The sequence below is a fragment of the Mastigoproctus giganteus genome, chromosome 8 (assembly GCF_048544385.1).
Source record: "Mastigoproctus giganteus isolate SK-2022 chromosome 8, ASM4854438v1, whole genome shotgun sequence".
NCBI lineage: Eukaryota > Metazoa > Arthropoda > Arachnida > Uropygi > Thelyphonidae > Mastigoproctus > Mastigoproctus giganteus.
In genome coordinates, this window is record NC_143582.1 from 193,938,881 (window position 1) to 193,964,448 (window position 25,568).

General features: G+C 37.1%; 1 protein-coding gene across 2 annotated transcripts in view; it reads right to left on the reverse strand.

Moving 5' to 3' along the window:
- LOC150082129 (UPF0462 protein C4orf33 homolog) overlaps window positions 1-22,964 on the reverse strand; it is an 87,524-nt gene extending 64,560 nt beyond the window's left edge. Inside the window, exon 1 of one of the 2 annotated variants that reach the window (XM_090379999.1) lies at window positions 22,930-22,964. In XM_090379999.1, the coding sequence (XP_090236125.1) occupies window positions 22,930-22,961 (32 nt within the window). In that variant the 5' untranslated portion in view covers window positions 22,962-22,964. Of the gene's footprint in view, window positions 1-428; window positions 484-22,929 lie in introns of those variants that run through there. The other variant, XM_090379998.1, reaches the window with a different exon arrangement.
- Window positions 22,965-25,568: the final 2,604 nt, after the last annotated feature.

Below are 25,568 nucleotides of genomic sequence, written 5' to 3' on the forward strand. Positions count from 1 at the left end.
TTTTCGTTCTGCAAAAAAGAAAATCGACATCAGAATGCACCCAGTTTACAGACAATATATACGGCCAGAGCAATATTGCCTTAGTCGCTGATGCTCCTAAAATCAGATTACTACTGCCAATACTAACTCGTAGTAAAGCGAAATTCGTTCTACAGTGAGCATTGAGACAATTGCATTTTAGTTGGTGGTTTAACCATTTATGATTTTAAACGGGGGCAGAATATATCATTAGCTATTTTATTTCGAAGTTTTAATGTACACATGCTTGTTATTTCTATGAATCTTGCAATTTCCATATTCGTCACACTTTAAAATATACCAGAGCTTGAATGAATACGTTAACAAAAGGTCGACTAGCCAATGTTCTAAATTTGTACCTCATTTGCTTTCTTAGAATTTCATAACAGTATTTATTAAGATTAACATACCTTTGAAGCCCTTCGATCAATGAACAACATATCAGGAGAAACGCTCCAAACATTAGTGATCTATAAAAATAAATAAACTGTTTATTATGATATAGTATAAATTATTTTTAACACATAATAAAAATACAAAGTACAGTGGTGAACAAAAAAACTGCATCACTTATGAATTTTCCAAATGATGTTTTACACTGCATTATGGGTTGCAGAAATGTTCGAAATGCATTTGTTAGATAGGATATATATCTCTGTGAATGAAATCCAATAAAAAGACCACCTGCTATACCTAATTGCCATAAATATCTTCCCAAAGAGTATAATGCGTAATTAATGGAAATATGAGAAATCATGCAAATGGCAATCATGACAACCAACCATACATTTTATTGCATTTACATGTACAAACTAAAATGACAAGTTAACCTAATAGTATTATGTACTGTAAATCAGCAAAATAAATCAATGTTTTGTTGTTCCTCCTCGAGCTGCAATTACAGCCTTGCAAAAATCTGGCATAGAGTTAATCATCTTCTGGATATACGGTTGCCCAATTTCGTGGTACCACACCCTTACAATGCAGCTGTTTCTTACTTGTTGGCTTCTTCTGAGCAATTTTAGACGACATTATGTACCAGCAATTTTCAATAGGGTTCAAATGTGGACTGTTGCCGGCTGGGCCAGTCCAACACTGTAATGTCAGAATTTCTGAGGTATGACTGCACCTTAAAGGAGAAAAACGAGGGAAAACATTGGTGTAAATATGTTTTAAGCCTTGTGAGACAAGAAGACAACCTCATAATTAAATCTAATTATAAAATAGCATAAAACTCACCAATTTTGCTGACAACAAAGGTGCTGAGTCTTGTTTAAAAATGCAGTTTTGGACGTCTGTGGTGATCCGTAATAACGGGTTTCAGACACTCCTCCAAGATAAGTGTAAGTTTCTGCATTCACCGTTCCATTAATAAACGTAATTCGCCCCAGCCCTTTGCTTGTTATGCATCCCCAGATCATCTGACCGGCGGGTAACTTTACAGACGGTGTTATGCAGTCAGGAAGGTATGCCTCCGATTTTCATCTTCTGCCATATCGCTTCCCATCCGAGCCATGCAGGTTGAATTTGATTTGTCAGAAAAGATGACGGTGTCCCATTGCTCTTTTATTATGAAACATGCGTTTTAGCCCATGCATTCGCTTCTTCCTCATTTGTTGGGTCAACAAAGGCTTCTTCTTGGGCTGATAGGCATGCAGACGACATTCCGAAAGCCGTCTTAGGATAGTTGGTGCATTTGTTTCAACACCAGAGGCCATCTCAAAGTCCAGTTTTATTATTATTATTATTATTATTATTATTATTAGCCATGTGGTGCAAGGAAGTCTGAGGCTTATGCTGCACCAGCCAAAAAAAATTTCTGAGTTACCCTGTGTGTGTGTGTGTGTGTGTGTGTGTGTGTGTGTGTGTGTGTGTGTGTGTGTGTGTGTGTGTGTGTGTGTGTGTGTGTGTGTGTGTGTGTGTGTGTGTGTGTGTGTGAGAGAGAGAGAGAGAGAGAGAGAGAGAGAGAGAGAGAGAGAGAGAGAGAGAGAGAGAGAGAGAAGTAGAAGGAAATCACCAAGAAAGAGAAGAATGATGATATCCAGCTGAGGACCCTGGGTGTGCCAAGCCCATACTCACCAGATGTGAGCCCCTCACTTTCATACGATATTAGAATCATATAGTATGCAGAAAGATAGGACCAGATCAGCATTTAATGAGATCTTCCTTGATGATAATTTTAGCTCTCATATTTTATTATTATTATTTTTTTTTTTTTCATTGCAATGATTGATGAAATCATCAGCCCCAGCCTATCCTTGGCTGGGGCTGATGATTATGATTAATTCAACCCCACTAACTCTAAATAAGTCTTACAGAGTTACGCAGAGGATATTTCTTTAACATTTCGTTTCATCAAGAATATATTTAATCAATTAACATTTACAGAAGCATATTTTCTTCTTATCTGCATTTTTGGATAAATAATTGCAGTTCCACTGTTGTGTTCGGAACTAGTGAAACGGACACTCGTCACGTTGCATATTAAAGCGAATAGTTAATGAAATACAGCTTATTAATGAATTTTTGACCTATATGTAAAGAACTGTGGTTACAATCCTCTCACGGGAAGGGAGAATTCTATGAGCTCTTTTCATGGCCGAGTTAATCAGTCTCAAGAGAGTGTATCCCGGTATTTCATTCTGCAAAAGGGATAAACTAATCATAAAATGTAAATATTTTTGCCGACACAATACACCAACATCTCATAGCCTTATTAGGTTATTTGGCTCTAAATAAACGACAACAACCTCTGAAGCCACGGCTACAACAAACCAGAGTGCTCATTTTAATTTGGTAAAAGAAATGAGGCAAAAGAAATAAATTTCTGGAACACAATTTTCGGGACGGTTTCAGGACGTTCTAATACAGTGCTTCCCACAGTGCAGTACGCATACCCCCAGTACACAAGAGGGCTTAAAAGGGTTAACGACAGAATTGTTTTTTATTTACTTTATCATCGTTTTTTTTTTTTAGCTGCAAAAAAAAATTCAATAAAATTACAGTAAGTTCCGCTCATACGAGTTACTGGTTAAGACTAAGCTGGCAAAGGGGGTATGCCGGTAAGACTAAGCTCTCTAAAGGGGGTACGCGATTATTGTAAGTTTGAGAAACACTGTTTTAATACAAAAGAAGTTTCGGTTATGTATAAAATAAGCTTACCGGTAGAGTTCCATCGTGACACTGGGAAGTGCAATTACCTGAAACAGACGTAGGCTTCAGCCCAATGATTTTAAAATATTATATGCGAATAGAGTAGTATAACCGCGATTTTCTTTTATCAAGTTGTCCTAGGTTGTCCTGTGATAACTCAATGTTACCTCTAGGTCACGGTGATTAAGAGGTAACATTTGCTTCAGTTCTCTCAAGTTTTGCTCTAGGATATCTTTTATTATCGAATAAGCATTCAAGCTACAAAAAATAACTTGTCTTTTGCTCAACTCTATTGATAACGGCATTCGTGATGAAAACACTTCTGTGTTAAAAAAAAGAGAAAATGTATACACAATATTCAGATAATCTTGCTAATTTAATTTTTAAAACACGTGTTTGTATGTCACTGGCGCCATCTGTCAGCCGGAACAGACGTATGTATGTAAGAGCAGAACAGCATACGTTTAGCAACCGATAACTATTTAAGGATTAATTTGCAAATTACACAAAAAATGTTGCGATATGTTAGGAATGGGTAATCGCACGAATGCTGCTAACAAGTTTTTTTTTTTTTTTTTTAAATAAATAAAATGACAATTTGGGAAATTTCGTAAGTCATACGGGAAGAAAGATATCAAAGGTGTTTAATGCAATTTTTACAGGGTTTGGTTTGGTTTTTAGGAGCATTAGCAACTAAGGCCATATTGCTCGGGGATATGCGGTGGTCTTTCCCTGACCTTTCCGCATCCTCCGTATTTGGTGGTGACGGGCTCGAACCCCGGTCTAATCAAGAAGCGTGTGCTACGCACTGCTGCTCCTTCCCACCTGGCTACGGAGGCGCCCATTTAATGCAATTTTTACAGGGGGGAGGGGCGGGGGAGCTCACAAAAGTTAAAAAAATTGCCAACGTAATTTATGATCGATGCGTTATAACGAGTCTTTTAATAAAAACGAAGTTTTTAACTTGTGAGAATACATAGTTACTATCTTAGACATGATAAAAATATATTTTATAATTAATATTACAAAATTATAAAGTTTATAAAGGTCTATATATCTTGAAAACAAACAGGGGTTTTGGTGAATCCACTGAACTCTCGATTTAGCGGATCTCAATTTAACGAAAATAATGGTCAACAACCATACAACGCGCCTATTCGTCCGTGCGGGATCCAGTGATGTAAATGTCTCAACTATGAGGGATATTTAACATCAGTTAAAATATTTTCATTATCAATAAAGCAAAATTCAACTTACAGATAATGAGGTGGCTGGCTTTGTTTTCATTTATCAATATACTATCAAATAACCAGATAGAAAAACAGAATGAAGTATGAAGTATTTTCGTTCTCTCTTATGACCATTGAAGTAACTTGTTCAAATACTGTCATGTTTATAGTTCCTGCTGTCAGGAGTGGACTGGCCAGGGGCGTTGTGGCGCAAAATCTCGTTCCTTTATGTCTGTATATCGCTAGAGTTCTGGCGGGGTTTGGGCTGCTTTTTAATATCTTTTAATAGAGTCGTACACAAACTGTATGCCAGTGCGTGATGGGATAATTTAAAAACGTGGGATGGAGACCAGTTACTTTGTGCAAGATAGCATCAATGTGAAAATATCATAAAGACATCATTTGGGTAACTCCTTGAGGTTTAGGGCAATATGAAGCTTTGACGCAGGACAAGTCACGCCGAAGTAACGACGTGGTTGAATAGGACTTGAAGCATTGTAAGCAAACTTTTAAATCAGTACTAAAATATGCAAACTGTTTCCTAAATAGCTGTCTGGGAACATTCTCTTATGAATTCCGTACAAGGCGACTGTTATCTGGCCCTAACAAGCTTCATCATAGTGAATTCAAAGCAAGGTAATTTGCTTCAGAGCTTGCTTATATATAAGCATATTATCTATAGAAGGCTTCGTGAGATATTCTTTATACACGACGACCAGATGCCTGGGTTCCCTTAACCGGTATACACAGAAATACAGATTTGAATTGATGCCAACAGCAATTTGACTGGCCTCAGAAACAATGGGTCGTCTACAGTAAACATGTATAATATCTTAATGTAGGGCAGCTAATGAACCCTATTTAAACTCGGCCAAAGGGCCACGGAAGCAATGGGCCATGATTCTCTTCACAGGCTAGTCAAGATATAGATCGCACCTTCATCCAGAAGTACAAGGAACTAGATCCCCCCCCCCCTAATAACACGGAAGGCCACACTTTCTGAAGGTAGAGGTCTAATGATGTGGACTAGAATCACGGTAAATGGCCATACAGATCTCTACTTGTTTTAGAGAGGAACGCTCACTCAACGTAGGATATCGAGTTGAGATCTTTGGTCCTTATGCTCGTTCCCTTTTGCAGGAAGAATTGGCCCAGACTTTCTTTTGATGGACAATAATACAGTGGAGGACAAAAAAACTGCTTCACTTGTGAATTTTGCGAATAACGTGTTTTGCGCTGCATTGTGGGTTGCAGAAATGTTCGAAATGCATTTGTTAGATGAGATATATATCTCTGTGAATGAAATCCAATAAGAAAGACTCCACCTGATATCCCTAATTGCCATAAATATCTTCCCAAATGGTAAAATGCGTAATTAATGGAAATATGAAAAATCATGCAAATGGCAATCATGACAACCAAACATACATTTTATTGCATTTACGTGTACAAACTGAAATGACAAGCTAACCTAATAGTATTATGTACTGTAAACCAGCAAAATAAGTCCTCAACATTTTGTTGTTCCTCCTCGAGCTGCAATTACAGCCTTGCAAAGATCTGGCATAGAGTTAATCAAATTCTGGATATACAGTTGCCCAATTTCGTGGTACCACACACTTACAATGCAGCTGATTCTTACTTGTTGGCTTCTTCTGAGCAATTTTAGACAACATTATGTACCAGAAATTTTCAATAGGGTTCAAATGTGGACTGTTGCCGGCTGGGCCAGTCCAACACTAATGCCAACATTTCTGAGGTATGACTGCACTTTAAGGGAGAAAAACGAGGGAAAACATTGGTGTAAGTATGTCTTAAGCCTTGTGAGACAAGAAGACAAACTCATAATTAAATATAAATAGCATAAACTTACCAATTTTGCTGTGTGGCAAGGTGCTGAGTCCTGTTGAAAAATGCAGTTTTGGACGTCTGTGTGGTAATCCTTAACAACGGGTTTCAGGCACTCCTCCAAGATAGCAGTGTAGGTTTCTGCATTCACCGTTTCGTTAATAAACTTAATTCGCCTCACCCCTTGCTTGTTAAGCATTCCCAGACCATCAGACCCGCGGGGGACTTTAACAGTCGGTGTTATGCAGTCAGGATGTTGCCTCCGATTTTTGTCTTCTGCCATATCGCTTCCCATCCGAGCCATGCAGGTTGAATTTCGATTTGTCAGAGAAGATGACGGGGTCCATTGCTCTTTTGTCCATGAAACACACGTGTTAGCTCAAGCACGTCGCTTCTTTCTCATTTGTTGGGTCAACAAATGATAAAAAAAAACCGCACGAAATCCTCGCCCATGATCGTATAACTTAGCGAGCCGCGCTGTGACAAAAGCATATAAACATTTCTCCTCCAGTGATGGGATTTGAATCCAAGCCTTTTCCACACGGCGTGGAAGGAAGGCGATCGTAATCACTGCAGTACCCATGAAGACATCGCGTTCGTAAGCCTAGTTGGCAGCACCATACAACGCCGTTTGGATGAGTCTGGGTTCGATTCCCGTCAATAATTGGAGGAATTTCTAAAGTCCTCTTCAATCGAGGCTATAGTTAACTCATTGGGGCCGTACTAAAATTTGTTTAAAGTTATGTTTGCGTGAATTATCGACGTGGAAATTTTGGCTGCACATTAACTCATTTGCATAACTGTGTAATTCCATGCTTAAAGTTGTCCAATCTTTGTACATTATTAACACGCATTAAACCGAACGTCCTACTGACGTTTTGCAGTAATCTAATAATAGGTTGCTAATTTATTTAGTTTTTGCGTTTGTTTCTTAACTTTTGAGCATCGATGTATATTACTCGTCAGTTTCTGAACTCTTTCGGGCTGAGAGAGCGAGATCTGCAACTCATCTTACCCTTGGGGACGGGACTACACAGATGGTTTTATACGCGTACATTCACCCTGCCTATATAATATTGTAATGTCAGTGGTTTACCATTGGTTACCATTGAGATAATAGGACAGGAATCTGGTAGTTGTATTTCAAACCCAAGTAAATTCATCGTTCGAGGACAACACAACGATAACCATCTCAATGATTGCTGTCCACGCCACGATATTCTAAATTTCGAATATGTCACTTTCACCAGCATTACACGTACGGTCCACATCTGGCCTCTTCTGTTCTCTTCTGCACACATTTGAAGCTACGCTGAAGGTCAAATCTCGACACGACGCGGATGATCTGCTCTATTTACAAAGTTTTCACCTTGAGCCCTAAAAGAAACACTGAATGATGAATACTTAACATAAATGTTTACCGAAATCACATGAAACTATAAATAGTGCAGATTAATCAAAGGATAAAAAAAAAAAAGGCTATTTCGATCGTAATTACAAATAGCATCTCATTAGCTGCTTGTTCGAAGAATAAAAATACATCGTTTATCAGGATTTTTATATCACTTGTTAACTGCTCTCGAATGAAGTCAGCTTGTATCTAAAAACATCAATAATTGATGAAGTAGTTAGTATTCATCCATTAACTTTGTTTCAGTAATGAATTCACGGCGTGACACGCTTCCGTGTTAAATTACCCGAGTTAACCCTTCAAATTTAGTTTTGCGCATAGCACGATTACTATAGAAACACACATTCAACAAAACACCCCATGATGAATAACTTATTACATGATAAATAGTCCGCCCACTTCTTTAGCGTGTGCATGATTATCAAAATAAAGTTGTTTTCATCAGCACTTTTCGTACAAAATGCGAAGAAAATAGAAGATAAAATCGTCTTCTTCTTCTTCCCAAGCTGTTGTAGCCCTTATATAAAAAATTTCGATCTTGTTTTTTATCCAGAATAAAGAACAAACCTGACAGCGTGTTGTTATGAATAATAGCTTTGCTTTTAACACAGTGACTGAAATTAGCATTCCAAAGAAGAGATGCTAGACTCATATGAATTAATTCCCTTTCAGTAACTGTAACGCATGGTTTGTACAGGGTCCTCAGGAATGGGTTCAACCATTTAAGAATCAAAGCAACTAAGGCTATGAGGCGTCGGCATATTGCGCGTGTTCTTCGTTCGGTTTGGTGTTTACTGGAAGAAAACCGCGAATTTCCAGGGAAAAAATACCTGCAGCCTTTGGAATCAAATTCAGGCTTTCTTTATCCAGAATGGGAGGATACTGATTGTAACCACAGTAGTACATGCAAGGGACTTGTTAAGGCTGCCAAACAATGGCTTACGTCATCTCCAGACTTTTCCGCTATGGATATTAGCAGTATAAACGACCGAAGCAGGTGTGGCATAACATTGTTGGTGGCAACAAGATTAGCAGTTAACGTGAAGACTATTTTAGAATGCCCTCACCTGGATTTCTTCAGACCAAATTCAGTGAGGAGCACGGGAAGATATTTCACAGTGACATATTGTCAATGGAGAAGAGATACCAAGGTGGAGAAGCTGCTATGATGGACGACTATTTTTGATTCTTGTTTCGTCATGATCACAATGAACACAAAAGACAGAAACATTAAATATGTATTTTTAAAGAAATTTTTTTAATTAACCAGAGGAGGATTCCTACGGTTTTTTTTTTTTTTTTTTTTGGTTTTTTTCACAGTACTTGTAGCAAAGATTTGTTACAAAAGTTAATACAGCATTGGTGGCACCTCACTTGTAGCAAAGATGATGGCGAGACGCCTAACAGGTACCCATTTTCCTTTCAATTTCTGCAAAACGTTTTGGGATTTTTTTTTTTTGTGTGTAACTTTTTCAGTTTTCATAAAAAAATAAAGAAAACAACGCATGTTGTATTGTTGCACTTTTTATTTAAAAAAAACTTAAAAATTATATTAATTCTGCTGAAAATTGCAAAAAAAAAAAAAAAAAAATCGGATATAAAAGAGAAACATCTCTCTCTTTGTTTCTTCCATATTTCCACTTCAAAAGACCATCAGGTGCGCGAAATTTCAATCTTCGCATATATTTTTGCCTATTATGTATATAAATATTATTAAAATATAATAATAAACTTATATATATATATATATATATATATATTCGATGCTATTAGTTACTTCTGTTTTCTGGTTTATTTCAAAATTTACTTCAAATCTGGCGAAATTTTAAATTTACCTATGTTGCTTCCAACAGAGTAGCGGCCATCTTGGGAGGACATTGAGTTTCCTCTTCTCGTCTTAACTATGTGAAACCAATCACAAATCTTTCAAAAAAACTAAGGTCAGACTGTAAATATTTATTGGACGAGTGAAAGAAGAAAAATAACCTGAAACTATAAAGAAACAGCGTCGGAGCTTGTCCTGTAAACCCTAGTGGTAGCACAGTTGGTAGGATCGCAATCTTTCCCGCACCAGGTGGAAAAGACCTGACTCCGAATCCAGTGAAGAACGCGAGGAATTTTTATGGGTATTTTTCACGTGGCTGAGTTAGTCGGTCTTAGGAGAGGGTAGCGTGGTTTTTTCTACTGGAAACTCTCGGATTTTTCGTCATAAACACAAAATCAACCACAGAACACACGCATATCGTCTAAATTGCTCATGCGCCCAAATACAACAACAACAACCCCACATCGGGAGGAAAAAGGCCCGTGTTTAAATGCCGTCAATAACGTGAGGAACTGTTATAGGCTTTTCTTTAATTAAAACTGCCACCACTGCCAGGTTTTATTAATAAACCTGATATAGTATTATTGCTTTGCTTTCATTTCGGGCAAAACAGGCAAAATCTAAGCTAATATTTAGAATCAGCAAATTCATAAAGAAGTATGAAGAAATAAACAGAACCTTTTAAATATTTTGGTTTCAGAATGGAAATGCCTGATGAATCGACTTGACAAGTGAGTGGTTTGTGGGGAAGTTTGGATTATCTCTCAAATAACTCTTGCTATGGGTTTCTCTTGACTGTAAATTGCGTGTTTTTCTAAGGTTTGTTTGTATGTCCCTTTTTAAATATTCCGTAAAAATATTTTGACAAAATATTTAAAAATGAAAGGTGTTTTAATCAGAAGAGTTGCTACTTTCATTTCGTTGTTTTTGTGGAGAATTCAAACCCAGGTCCTGGCTGTTAGCACAATGATTACAGTCACCATCCTTCCATACCATGTGGAAAAATGGCCTAGTTTCGAATCCCGTCTAGAAGAAGGAACTTTTATAAACTTTTTTTTCAAGATGTGATGGAGTTAATTTCGAAGGGGGGTTAAATGGTTTCATTTCCTGGAAATTAGAATTTTTCGGCAAGCAAACCGACCAAAGAATACATGCTGTTACAGACGCGGGAATTCCTATAAATCCAGAGAGCTCCGGGCCACTTCCAGCTATTGAGGCCCCTAGCCACAATAAAAGAAAAAAAAAAAATAATAAATAAATAAAAAAAAACGTGAAAACAAAATAGGGTCAAAAATATAATTTGAATGTATTTTTTATTTAACAAATTATTTAAAAATTTTCTGTGCAAATATACTAATGATTAAATAAAAATCGATTAGAATTATTTGAGACCACTTTTGAGCCATGAGGCCCAGGACTAATAGATCTCATTCTCCCATCGATAGGCCTTATACAAACAATATACTGAAGCCTCATAGCCTTGATTGCTTTGTGCTTAACACACTCAAGCCACTAATCATAAATCTCAGGATTTAGTCAAAGGACTCATCCATTATTTTTGCAGTTCCTATTAATAAGGATGAACTCCAGAAATCATAGTGAAATAAGAACAACAAATTGGTAATATGAATTGAACTTTTCGTATTCAAAGCAAGTGCTCCTTATTTAATTTGGAATAACAATGAATACTAAGAGCAGATTCTGTGGAGAGTGAAGGTTACCTACGTTATGACAGCTGTATTGTAAAAAATAGTACATATTAATAAAATTTAATTAACACTACATTGTAAAACTCGTACAATTAAATTTTACTGTGCTTGAAATTTCAGGAATGGTGAAAAGAATGTTTCAAGCGCCTATACAAAAATCTCCATGGTTACGGACCTGACTTCGAGTAGCATACTAATCATCTATATTATTTAAATTTTAACTAGCCATGTGCCAACAAAGTGCTTTCTTATCCAAGGAAAAATTTCTTACAAAGAAAATTCGTAAGCAATTTTTTCGTCGAATACTGTATTAACCAGTTTTAGACTGTGATTGTGAAGTTTGAAGTTTTCCCCTCACAAACAGACAACCCTGTAGAAGTGTTATATCTGCTTTGCTGGAGCTATACATGCCGTCTGGCGTAGTACTTGAGCCTCTAGGCCGTCTGGAAATAAACTGCTAGAAAGAAAACAATAAGAATTTCATAAAGTTGGATCTTTCTTTCCATGACTAGCAGAATTAAATATGTGCATCAAAATTGGAACTTCTTTCCGTCTATTTCTGCGTATTTTCAATTCTAAACTGAAAATTGTAAAATAATCTTCAAACAGTAGAGAAAGGGTAGGGTGGCACTGGATACCGTGAGCAAGGAAACAGAAATTTAATATGTGCTTCGCAGCTAGGGAGTCAATCGTCTACGAGAATCAATTTTGCTCTCCTCTGATAGAAAATACTGGGAACTTGCCTCTTCTGTCTCATTTTGTAAAGAATAAAAATTAAGTTGCGACATTGCATTCTCATGATAGAATAGTTAGGGAAAAACGAGGAAGGCATGAATAATAATAAAACTCGGTTAAGCCCTTCTAAGGGACCATTATGATTGCTCTTTTCAATCATGAAATATCTTTTTTAGAAATAAATATGTAAAATTTTATTATAGTTAAAGTAATCTTTAACCCGAATCTAAGCATTACGTTTACAGAATGCATAAAAGTTTAATATATACAAATGTCAAAAAATAGCGCATAAGCAAAACGTGAAATGACTATTTGTAACAAAATAAACGCAGCGCTCTATGAGGAAAATACATAAATTGCGTTGTGGAAAATTCATAAATACATAAATATACAATGTCCATCAAACAAACATTATGATCCCCCCCCCAGTAGTGGATATGTTCTCTTCTTGCTGCCAGTGCCGCCGCCACACGGCTAGGCATGAACTCTATAAGGCCTCTGAATGTTGAACCATGGTCAGGAGGTATGTTACAGCATGTAACCAGAACCGCATCCCATAGATCTGGGACAGTCCATGGTGGAGGATCCACCCGCCGGATCTGTCCGTCCACGTAATTTCAGAGATGTTCTATGGGATTCATACTCGGCGAATTCAGTTGCCAAGGTTGCACCTGGAAGCCACTTTCGTCGACGAACCACTTTCGAACAATACCGGCAACGTGGAAGGTAGTAATTATCCTGTGAGAACACATCGTGACATCCCGGAAGACAATCACCATGAAGGGGGGGGGGGGGGGGGGGTTGCGCCTGATCAGCACGATGGACGTGTCGTTTTTAGCATTCACAGTGCAGTCTAGGGGAAATCAGGGCTCCAAGGGATTCCCAGGAAAACATCCCTCATACCAAAACACTGCTGCCACCTGTCTGTTTCTGTTGGACCAGGACATCGGAGTGACTTTTTGCCCCAGTTTGTCGCCGTATCCTCCATCTACTGTCCACAGGGCATAACAGGAAACGTGATTCATCGAAAGTGACAACTTTTTTTTTCAGTCATCAATGATACAATGACGCCGTTCAGATGCGAACTGTAGGAAATGGTGGTGGAAATAGCTGTAGGAATTAGAGATGGTGGTGGTAACGTGGATACCTTGACCAGGTATATAGCTCCTCCGTATACGCTTTTAGAGTAGGCTTATACGGAGGAACGTCCTTTGGATCGAGGTCTTGGAAATACCGCTGGTCATCCCCTGGTTAAAGTCTATGGTTATCTGTTCCACCGTTTTCCGTCTATCGGTTCGCACAAGGCGGGACAGCGTACGTTCATCACTAGCATCAAAGATGCGTGGTCACCCGCTATTGGCCCAGTGATTGCTGTGCTGTCAGCTACCCGTCCACTCTTGGAACATCTTAACTACAGCACTCCGCGAACAGCACACAGGATTCTCAGTTTCCGTAATACTGCCGCCCTTCAACCGGTACTAGACAACCATCCCTTTTTCAAAAGTCCATCAGATCACGTATCGATCCGTCAGATCACGTGTCCATGTCGATCAAGTACTTCATATGAACCGCAAGCCACGAACCTGCAGTATTGCTGGTTCTCGCTGCGACATGTGTGCCACCAATCTGGGAGGAACGGCAGATTGCTAAAACATTGGGGTGGTTATAATGTTTTGACAGGACAGTGTATTTCAAAATTAAACGCCCATGACTATAGAAATGACGTTAAGAATATTGCTGGAAATTTTTCCAAACAACGTAACCTCATAGAATAGTACTCTATATTCCATTCACAATCGTCTTCCACCAAGCATCCTTTTTATGTAGTGAGCATGTGCAATTTTTATTGCACCCTTTAAAATCACAACAGGATCGAAAAGAGTTTTTATTAAATGATAGCCATACGGTGGTAATACCGCATTAAAAATCAATAAGTTTAATATAGTTTGTTCCATCCTTGCCTATTTTATAAAAGAACGAGTGAAATTCCTTTTAATTAAAAATGTTCTAGGATAGGGATGAAACTTTATACAGTAATACCCCGACTTACGCTACCCCGACTTACGCTACCCCGACTTACGCGAACTCGGAGTTACGCGGTTCTTGATTTTTTTCGTTTGGCATCGCTGCCGCCCACTATCTTCAAGGTCGTTTTTCATATGTTATCGATATACGGTGCGACGGCGGAGAATGAGAGCGAAAGATGAACAAAATTCAACTTTGCTGCTTTTATGTTTTTTATATCAGTGAAGGGGAAACACATTTCACCATAATAACGTAAAAACCAACACAATTCCAGCTATCGGTATAATCGCAAATGCAATTAGATCGAGTTTACTACCAGTTTATAACAGATTTCACTAGCAGAAACGCAACTGGATTTTTATTGTTTTATGGTAGTAACCCCTAGAAATGTGAGGTGTTAATAGTGTATCTCTGCCTTTATGGTGTTGTTTATTCAGTTGCTACATGCGCGCAGCTTTGTTTATGCCTATCAAGCGTGCCTCCTCGTTTTGGAATTGCGCTTTATTCCCTAAAAATGAGTAAAATACTTAATTAAAAGGTGTGAAAAGGAAGCGTCCTGGTGAAGACACTGCAGATTCAGAGAGAAAAAGAAAAGCAATTATCGATAAACAGAGGCGGACTGGGTCAAAAATTCTTACCCGGGAAAATTTATAGTGGCGTCATACTATGGTTTATGGCCAAAATCACACCGGCCCACCGGGGTTTCCCCGGTAAGGCTTATGGCAGTCCGCTTCTGTCGATAGAGAAAAAATATGAAATTGTGAAACGCTTTGAGCGAAATGAAAGACCATGTGATATTGCACGTGCTACAGGCCTAAATGAAGCAACGGCGAAAAGCGCATGACAATTGCAAACTTGACAGGTTGAAAATTGAAAAGGGCTCAATTGTAAAGGGCTTAAAAATTTTAGAAAACATAGACTCCAACGAAGGACGCGTTATAGCTACAAAGCAAGGAATAAAAAAATTATTAGCTTCCTACGAAGAAATTCTGCGTGAAAAAAAGAACGCGCTGTGTCGTCAGACGAATTTGTTAGATTTTATGAAGCCATCGACATCGAAATAACTTTTTTACGTAAGTCATTTGTTTTTTTTAATACATATTTTGTATTAATATGTATAAAGAACTGCAATTTTATTAATATTTTTCTTCTAAACTAGTGTTTTTGTTAGTCCTTGGTCCCAATTAAGCAAAATTTATATGTATTTATATGCAAAGTTGTACCCCGACTTACGCGAATTCGACTTACGCGATTTTCGTCGGACCCACCTATCGCGTAACTTCGGGGTATTACTGTACGCTCTTTTCTTTGAATTGGAATGGCAATAATAAACATTTTAATACTTTACAAGATTTTATTCAGTTAACACGATTTTTTAAGAGAAAAGTATAAATTACCGTAAATTAATTATATTTTATTGAATTATATTCCACGAGGATCTGCGCGTAGTTAGAGGATAGTTTAATCATTAGACTGGAAATTTCTCACTCAAGATCCCTCCCCGAAGAAAAAAAAAAAATGTTAAAATGATTTTAACTCTCGACCACTAACAATTTATAAGAATTATAAAATGAAAAACATTTTTATTTTTGTTGTGAGGCTTGGGGGGTTGATGTATGAAGACATTTTATTCATCAGGTCGTGCATTTTGCTGAATAAGCAGTGCAACTGACAGAAGAGGACACACACTTAGCTTTCTTGCTGATGTACACTAAAGATGTTACAGGGAAAAAAAATCGCTTAAAGCATGCTGATTAGAGTCACGATTATTTCCACTTACTAAATACACCACGGTCAGTACTTGAAGTTTCTATCCAGTTTTGCTCTCTAATGAATTGGTCCACAGCACTGTTTTATCTTAGAAGAACTAAGCCTCTGACATATTGGCTTTTTCTTTGACTGCCACTTTGGCAGATAGTGACGAAGTAGCATAGCGATATCTAGTGGAAAGATAAGACGACATCTTGTAGTCTCTTCACATTCTGTCGCGAAAACCTCTTAAAGAGAATGCATGATTTTAGGTGAGTGATCTAATCTACACTCTTTTCTTTATGATTGAGAAGCACTCTGAGTTATCTAACGTCCAATTTCTGTTATGTGATTTTTTATGCTTCAGCTTCCAACATCTCGTCTCGATTTTGTCTCTCTCTCTCTCTCTCTCTCTCTCTCTCTCTCTCTCTCTCTCTCTCTCTCTCACACCTCACACACACACACACACACATATTGAATATAAAACAGCTATTTCTATTATGATCTATTCAAAATTACGAAATGTAGTAGGCCTTCCTAATCTTCTAATGTGTTTTGTGGCCAGCAGGATTTAAACCGTCTAGAAAAATGTCTTACTGCTTACAGCAAAATGAAGTTCGTCTTTACACCGCGTTGCCTTAGTACTGTACTACTTTTAATAAAATGGCATCGCTAAAAGGTTAAAGAACCTTTTCTCTGATGAGGAATCAGTAAACCTCGAAACAGGCTATTATAGCTGCCGCTTTTCAACAAACGGCACATTAAATTTTTTTGACAATGTCATATGTTTAAAATCGGTGCAATACTAAGGCAACTCAATATTTCCCCACGAGTTGCTTTGCTACTAAACTCCTCTAAATACAGAACACGGCACCAATGGAGAAATATATTGCTTTTATTTAAAAAGTATGCCACTATCCAGACCTGGATTTCGATACTGATTGGAGTCTCATTGGTGGCCAGTTACATCTCGTCACTGAGTTGCTCAGATATTCATTATGCCTACCCGCCCACTGATGAGACTACAATCATAGTCGAAACCGGGATCTCAGTAGACTAGTCAACCAAGAGCTAAATTTAGTTTTTGAGCTGTGAGGTCGAGTTTGACCACATCAACTTCATATGAGTCGAAACCCGGGCCTGGGTAGTGGAATACATTATAAATCAGAAGCAATATACACTGCCCTACCATTAATATCCAGACATCCCTCCATTGATGGGGAAACAGGTCCTATGCATGCAACACGTCACAGACCCTGCTATAAATATGCACACTGGGCTTCGAAAAGATAATTGTAAACGTGGGCATGCAAGATGACACATTCAACAAAATTACCTCAACAGTTCAACAGAATTGATCACCTCAACCAATGCTAGACGCCGATTAACATGGTGTAAGGAGCGCGAATCCTGGACTGTAGAGCAGTGGGAAACAGTCTTATGGACAGACGAGTCGAGGTTCACACTCTACTAGTCTGATGGTCGTTCCTGGTGTGGCGAATGCCAGGGAACAGTTCCTTCCTGATCGTATCCTCCCAACAATGAAGTTTGGTAGAGGCAGTGTCATGGTATGGGGGTGCTTTTCATGGTTTGGCTCGGGCCCATTAATCGTTATCGACAAAACCATGAATGCTGTGCAATACCAGGACATCCTGGACAATTATGTACTTCCAACATTAGGGAAATACTTCGGGGAAGACCCATACCATACTACTCGGGTCGTAACAGAGTTGTTTGAGGACACGGGTGTGGAAGAGTTGGACTGGCTAGCCGAGAGGGGTAATCTGAACCCTATCGAGCATCTTTGGGATGTATTTAATCGTCGGGTACGTGCACGTCGAGATCGCCCAAAGAACAAGACCGAATTGGTGGCTGCATTAAAGGCCGAGTGGAGGAACATATCACCTGACATTTATAGAAAGTTGATTGAGAGTATGCCGCGAGGATTGAAGGCCGTCATAAAAGGTTTCAGCACAAAATATTAAATGACACAATAAAAGCTCTTTTTTTGTCTAAAGGCAGGTGTCCGGATATTAATGGTAGGGCAGTGTATTTCCTTGGGGGCGCTTCCCAAGGAAACTCTTGCGAAGCGCCCCCACAATACAAGATCGATGCACGAATTAGTAAACCCAGTTTGCTAATAGCTGTATGCAGAAGGAGGCTATTCCCGACATGTACAATGACTTTATAGCTCTCATAGCTTGACGGTTTTGCCTAACTCTAGACTTAACTAACTCTACATACTTGCTAATTAAAAATAAGATATTTCATTAACACGCTTTCCGGTTCGAAAAATTTACCATTTTTCCAGTCCTGCAGAGCCCAAAATTCCACGATCCTAATAAAGTGGCCAGGCAGTGTAGTACTCAATTCATTTAATAGTCGCATATATTAATTTTGCTACAACGTTGCAAAAAAGATGTTATTGTCGTTATCCAGATAAGGAATGGATGTGACTTGTGCTTAATGGAACTAATACAAATAAGCGATAACATCACAAAATATAAGTTGGGTAGTTAGACTTTAATGGGAAAGAGAAAACAGAAGCGCAAGAGGAGTATCGTTTTTCTTCGAGCTATTTGATGGTGTGGATGGAAAAATCACAATTCTTATAAATATGCATTACATTCTGGTGCTGTCTTTGAGTTTGTGGCCATTCCCTTTAGATATTACAGTTATTTATTTAGTAACTGTAATGAAGTAAATCCCATTACGGACTTCCGCATTACTTTCGACTGCTATCTGCCCTAATCACCTGTCTATAATTTAATCAAAAATTGTTGTTGTACCAACAGTTTAATTCCTTTCCAAAATGCTTCTTATCAAATTCAGGAAGTAATAATAAGTTAAGAGGTTTAAGTAACTTCATAGCAATGGGGATAATTGCTGAAGGAAGATGATTAATGATCTACGAAGTATGGAACTAAGCTTTGTAAAAGTCTGGAGATAGGAATTTTTCATTAATACGCTTTTCGTGTTAAATACTTTCTTCATTAATGAAAGCAAAATCTTAAAATACTTCTTAAATATATGGGCTTAAAATAGTCTATTTATTGCCTAAAGTTGTTTTTTTAAAAAAGTACAGTATATATTGTTTATCACCAAAGCAATAAAAAAATACTGTTCTTATTCACAAGTGAAACTGAAATATCCATTTTCCAGTGTGTGTGTCGTTACAGGTAGCACCTCTAGCGGCCAATTTTGGAACGAAGAGCTAATACAGTTTCTGCAATTTGTTTTAATCTGAATTATTATCCACAATTATTGTTCTTACAAACAATTACTGTATATTGTAAAATTAATAAACAAATATCCGTTTATTGGCAAATTAGAATAGATATAAAGTTACAAAGCAATAATTATCTACTAAATCTGGTCGATAAGGGCGAGACCAGAAGGGTTTACATGGGCAAGTGTACAGAATATCATAATTGAATTAGACAAGACATTCTGTACTGATTGAAGTAAGTTGACCGTTGGTTATTTTACTTATATTACTTATATTGAAAAGTAATATAAGTAATTATTATCTTTCATTGAAAAATAAGTAATATCAAGTACTGTATTTGTGTATTCAGTTTGGTACCCAATGAACACCATACTGCAAGATGGACAAGACGAAATCCTTCTCATCTACATAATCCCATGAGGTAAATATATCCTTCCAAACTTCAAAATCTATTACTTTAGATATTCTAGCCATACTGCCAAGGTCAAGGGTTCACTCCTAATTCACAGAGTCAGGGGAATACATGTGGTCAACCGACAAAACAATATCATTAGGATTATTCTCTTTCTCCCTGTAATTAGTCCTATTTTTATACTGAAAATCAAGATCGAATAAACAATAAAATCTGTGCAATCAATGGAACTGTACCGGAAGTACACAAAATGTACTTCCTGTCTCAAGACACACGGAAGCGAATATCTTTCCTCAGATCTTAAGAAGCTCCAACTCCGGAGAGCGGGGTTGGAAATCATGACGTTTCCGGCAATCATGGCGTAGGAATGAAAAAGATTTTGAGCTTCGAAGAACAACTAATGAAGTCTCTGACAACTATACGCTAATTTCCGATACATCGGGGACTAGTACCCAATTTGAAGTTTACTCAAACTTGCTAATGTACAGATCACAAGAATTAGATCAGGATTTCAAGCTTAATTCATTATGAGCCCGACAAAGGTTTTTCTGATCAAATTTTTCAAGAAACTATAATTCTAATCCATGACACGCATCAATTTCATAACCATCCCGGATATGGTGCATTTCAGGAAGACCTTATTAAAACAATCTATAAGTCAACAAACTTGCTAACAACAGTGATCTTTAGAATAGTTAATTATGCACTGTCGGAACACTGTTTGCCTTTCATCTCATTCCTGCCAAATATTGAGGCAACCCTTAATGAGAAGTTGTTCCCATCCTACAGTCCTCGCTGAGTTACTATTGGAAAACAAGAGGCTACGAGAACAAAATTAAAGCATACAGTAAAGCTAGGATGTGTTGTGAAGAAACTTTGACGATTGAGGCGATTTATTTGTGATGTTGCAAGCACAACCAGCAGATCCTCTCTTTTGTGGAGCAAAATTTGCTCTCTCCAAGATATTTCCTCCTTGGACGACTTTCAATCTTCTTCATGTGGGATAGAACACCGATCCTTCCAAAACGAATATAACCGTCAAATGAAAGAAAATCTGTCATGTGACAGCAATCATACGAGTTTGAGAAACCATCAAGTCGATTCTGCAATAAGTTGGTTACGATGGAATGTAAGAAATCGCCCTCAGAACAAGAAGCCGAATTTTTCACATGTGCTGGTAACCCAACCCACTAAAAATACAATGTTGGAATCATCATGCGTAGCCACCATTGACTACATAACCAGCTAGAGCATAGGACTTCTGAAGAAACCAATGGAGGAAACATCTCCCAATTGTTCACACGTGAGAATACTTGAGGAGGTGTACCAAATTACAGCAATTCAAACCAAAGGCAAGATATTGCTTCAAGGCTTAGCCAAACAACTAAGGCAACTTAAAACTCTTTTCGTGAATGAGCATAAATTCGCAGTCGATGTAAGAGCACTTAAAACTAAGCACCTTACATATGCATCTTTTTTAATCATGTGCTCCCATGAATCTTTAAAAACAATACTTGATCCCAAGCCATATGGTACACTGGTCAAACTACAAAGACAAACGTCTACAGGAACCTACCAGAATCCAACCAGACGAACCAAATTCATAGCAATTAATTACCATTAATGGTTTTTCTTTTTTCTTGATAACAATGATCACTTGCTTCGCTAGTAATAAAGCTGAAAAATTCAAAAACGCATTTCTGTACACACTCCTTAGCATCGTTAGCAATCTTGCCACTTTTTGGACTTGCATTTTTCATAATACGAGCAACATTTGCAATGGGCAGAAATCGATCCTGTTCTCTCAGAGGTTCACTGTCTTTCCCATCACCATCCATGCTATCTCCTGATATTCCCAAAGTTTCTTCGTCATCATCTGCATGCACAATGTACTGACCCCCACCAGCCAAGAATGATTCTCCCAAGGCTCCATTGCCACTGTCTCCATTGTCCATTCTTTAAACTGAGAACGAAGAACTCTTGGTTGGTCCCTATAATTAGCCGACCCTTACTCTACTTCCTTCAAAACGTAGTAAGCTTATCAATTAAATAATGCCAACCACCTCATCATTTCTCGGATAAAACAGTAAAGAATATTTGTGCGACGAAAGGATTCTGTGCGTTCTTTTGACGTGATCTAGGATCTGTGATAATGTCATTTATATGAGGAACAGCAACTCTTTTTGTCAGTAATTTCGACAAAATGTCGAAATCTGTCTTCAGAAAAACCCGAGTTTTCTCCCGGAAACTCGGGTTTTTCATCCAGCAAAAAACAGAAAATCGACCTCAGAACACACGCAATTTATAGACAATATACACGGATCAACATGGCCTTAGTTGCAGATGTTCCTAAAACCCAACAACAAACCAACCAGTACTGGGATGGTCCAGCGGACTAAGAAAATCTGCATAGCCTTCAAAGAGCATCTGGCTGTCCGAATACCTTTTGGATAATGGTAAATGTCGCAAAAACATAAAAAATCTAATTTCCACCAAAATATTGAAAGTAGAGAAAAACTGATGACACTGCTGGATTCAGCACACAAAATACAAATAGGAGAGAATTACGTAAACAAAGTTCTTCAAATGAATAAATGAACGAATTTATTATATTTATGTAAGAGTTTATTTCTTACACATAAATATTATAAATGTATAAAATTTTTGAGTGAATCCGGGGGTGGGAAGCGAAAAAACATCGAAAAACTTATAGAGATAATTAAAATTTAGGATCTGATATACGGATAATTGAAATTCTACTGAATTAACAGCTGAACCAGTAGTATAATAGATAAAAAAAATTAAAAAAAAGTTTGTTTCAAATGTGTTTTTATTAATTCGGGAATACGTGATCAAAAACAGATGAAGGCGTACTTTAATTCTTGGTCTGCTCAACTTGTATGAATATATTTTCAACTTGGTGACAGAGAATTACTAACTAAATATTTGCGATTTTCGCTTAAATATATTTGTTAGTATTAAATTCGTTTTTATTATTTATTTTTATTATGTATTTATTTATTTTTATTATTTATAGTATTTATTTGTTGGTATTCAATTTGAGGATGACTGACATGTTTATCAATTTCTCGAATACATTCATACCACTATAATGAAGTCACTATAAGAATCCCAAAACACGAAATTCATAAAAATAAACCATATTTAACATAATTGTATATATAAAAATAAATTCAAATTAAGAATATTTCCAAAGCCGAGGCTTTCTTCATTAGAGGTCCTTTTATTATGGTCTGATTTTTTTTTTTTTTTTAATGAACAGGATTTATTTATTGTGATTCTAAATTAATTTTATATTACATTCATAATTCATCCCAACATATAATCAATATCTAATGACATTTTATTTTATTTTTCTGTTTTTTTTTAAAGCATAAATTCATAATTCTAGTGAATTTTGAATTTATGCTCTCAAATTATGAATATGATAAATTCATAATTCTAAAGAATTTATCAACTTATAAGTTGCATTTTAAACGAATGCAAAATAACCAAGCCAGACTTATAGAATTTTTGGAGTTTACATTACTTTATATATATATATATATATATCATTCGAACATACCTTACAGGCTTCCGGGGAAATCTCTTTGGCATAGGAAAAATTTCGGCTTTATCGCTTTTCAGGAACACGCTGCAGTTTCTCCTATCTAGACAGTCATTTACGTAGAAATTTTTCAGTACGATATCAAAGCTGCCATAAGTTTTTCTGTTTTCTGATGTAACAGAAAGAGCAGAAGACGCATACTATTTGCCGGGGTGTATATTGATCTTTCCATTAAACAGCAATGAGCTTGTTTAATATTGATGTACTGTTAGTAGTAAGAAGAAAAAAAACTTACTTTGGCAAGAAATTGCAATTTCCCATGAAATATTTCAAGCTATCAAAACTTACTAAATAGTTTAGTAACTATGTTCGCTTGAATTTCCTTCTAGGAAGAACTAGCCTCTTCCACTTTCTGTAACTTGGCTAGTGACAGTTGCACATGCGCAAAAAATATCGCATATCATCAGACGATTTCATAATAAAATGCCATACATTTCAAGGTGGTTATTTAATAAAATATTCACGCCCTCTTTATTAAAAACTGAATTTAACGAAAATATTATTATAATTAATATTTTAAATTGAATTACTCTATTTATTAAACAATCTTGAAATTAATATTAAATTTAGAAACAATGCGTTAATTTTTATGTAATCGAATTTTATGTAATGTAAACAAATATTTTAAATGGAATTTATAAAAAATAAAATTTTCAAATGAATTACACGGTGTTTACCAAACTGAAAGAATTCCCATTCATTAACTTAAATAAATAAATATAGACTAACGGTTAGCTGGTAAACAATCGTTAAATAACTATTTACCGTATTTCGAAAGAACTATTAGTATTTTTTATTAGTATTAGTAACGGCCGTATGGTGCAAGAAAGCCTATGGCTTATGCTGCACCAGCCAAAAAAAAAAAAAAAAAAAAAAAATCCGAACAAAACAATGATAAAAACAAAAATTAAATAAATAAATATTAATAATTAATAAAGAAATAAAAATAATAAAATGAAATTAAAAATTAAATAAAAAGGAAATTAATCCTATCATCCTATGCGCTTCCCTTACCCGAAAGTACTATCCAGATGACCTTTGAATTTCCCCAAACTGTCGGCCTCTACCACCCATGAAGGCAACTTATTCCAGTAATTTATAACTCGCTGGCTAAAATAAAACTTCCTGCAGTCCAATCTAAACATTTCCCCGCGTAACTTGAATTTATGTCCCCTAGTTCTAGCATCATTTATAATCTTGAAAATTTTGTCCTCATTCAGTTTACTGATGCCTCTCAGAGCCTTAAACACCTCAATCAAATCTCCTCTAAGGTGTCTAGTTTCCAAACTCTGCAACCCACATATTCGAAGTCTTTCTTCATAAGGACGCCCTTTTGCCGATCTCACCAGGCGAGTTACCCTTCTTTGCACCCTTTCAAGAAGCTCGATGTCTTTCTTTAGGTGCGGTCTCCATACTTGAACACAGTATTCCAAGTGTGGTCTAACATAGGCCTTATATAATGGGATTATCACGTCCCTATCTCTACTTGCAAAAGTTCGATAGATCATCGATAGGACACCATGGGCCTTCCTTGCAACCTGTTTACAATGCTCAGAGAATTTCATGTCTGACCGTATCGTAACACCCAAGTCCCTTTCCTCCAGTACTGGGTTTAGTTGAACTCCACCAAGTGAATAAGTTATTTTGGGATTACTGTTTCCCAGGTGTAATACCTTACACTTTGTTGGATTAAAGCACAGCTGCCATTTTTCTGACCATTCTTGAAGTCTATCTAGGTCTCTCTGAAGAAGCTCAGCTTGACAGTGATCATTAACTACTCTACCAATTTTAACATCATCTGCAAATTTAGACATCACGCCCTCTATCCCTTCATCAATGTCGTTTATGAAAATTAAAAACAACAGTGGTCCTAATACTGATCCTTGGGGAACCCCACTTCTTACATCAACCCAATCTGAGGAATAGCCATTTATCACAACCCTCTGCCTCCTGCCCTGAAGCCATCCTTCTATCCATCTAAGGATTTTCCCAGTGATTCCGACCTGTTCCAGCTTATAAAGCAACCGCTCATGTGGGACTGAGTCAAAAGCTTTGCTGAAATCTAAATAAACAATGTCGAAATTATTCCCTAAATCCAGCTCGTGAGTGACCCTTTCGAAATAGCGAACCAGATTTGTTAAACATGATTTTCCCTTTACAAAACCATGCTGAGTATCCTTGAGAATTTCAATTCTATCCAAATGATCCTGAATTCCACCCTTGATCAATGCCTCCATGATTTTCCCTACTACTGAAGTCAGACTGACAGGTCGATAATTTCCCACTTCACTTTTGGAGCCACCCTTATGTATGGGTGATACATTTGCACTTTTCCAATCCAAGGGAATCTCCCCAGAGTCTAGTGATGCTCGCATAACCAGCCTCAGTGGTTCAATGCACTCGCTTGCCGCCTCTCTCAAGATTATAGGGATCAACTATATCAACTATATTGGCTATTCACAAGTTTATTTTTTATAGCAGTATAAAATATTTATAAAATTGTCGATTTGATGCCAGTAGTGATAGAAGTGCCGTGTGCAAGAATCCCTCACAATCAGATGTAAGACTGGACAAATTCAGCTTGATTTTGACTAAAG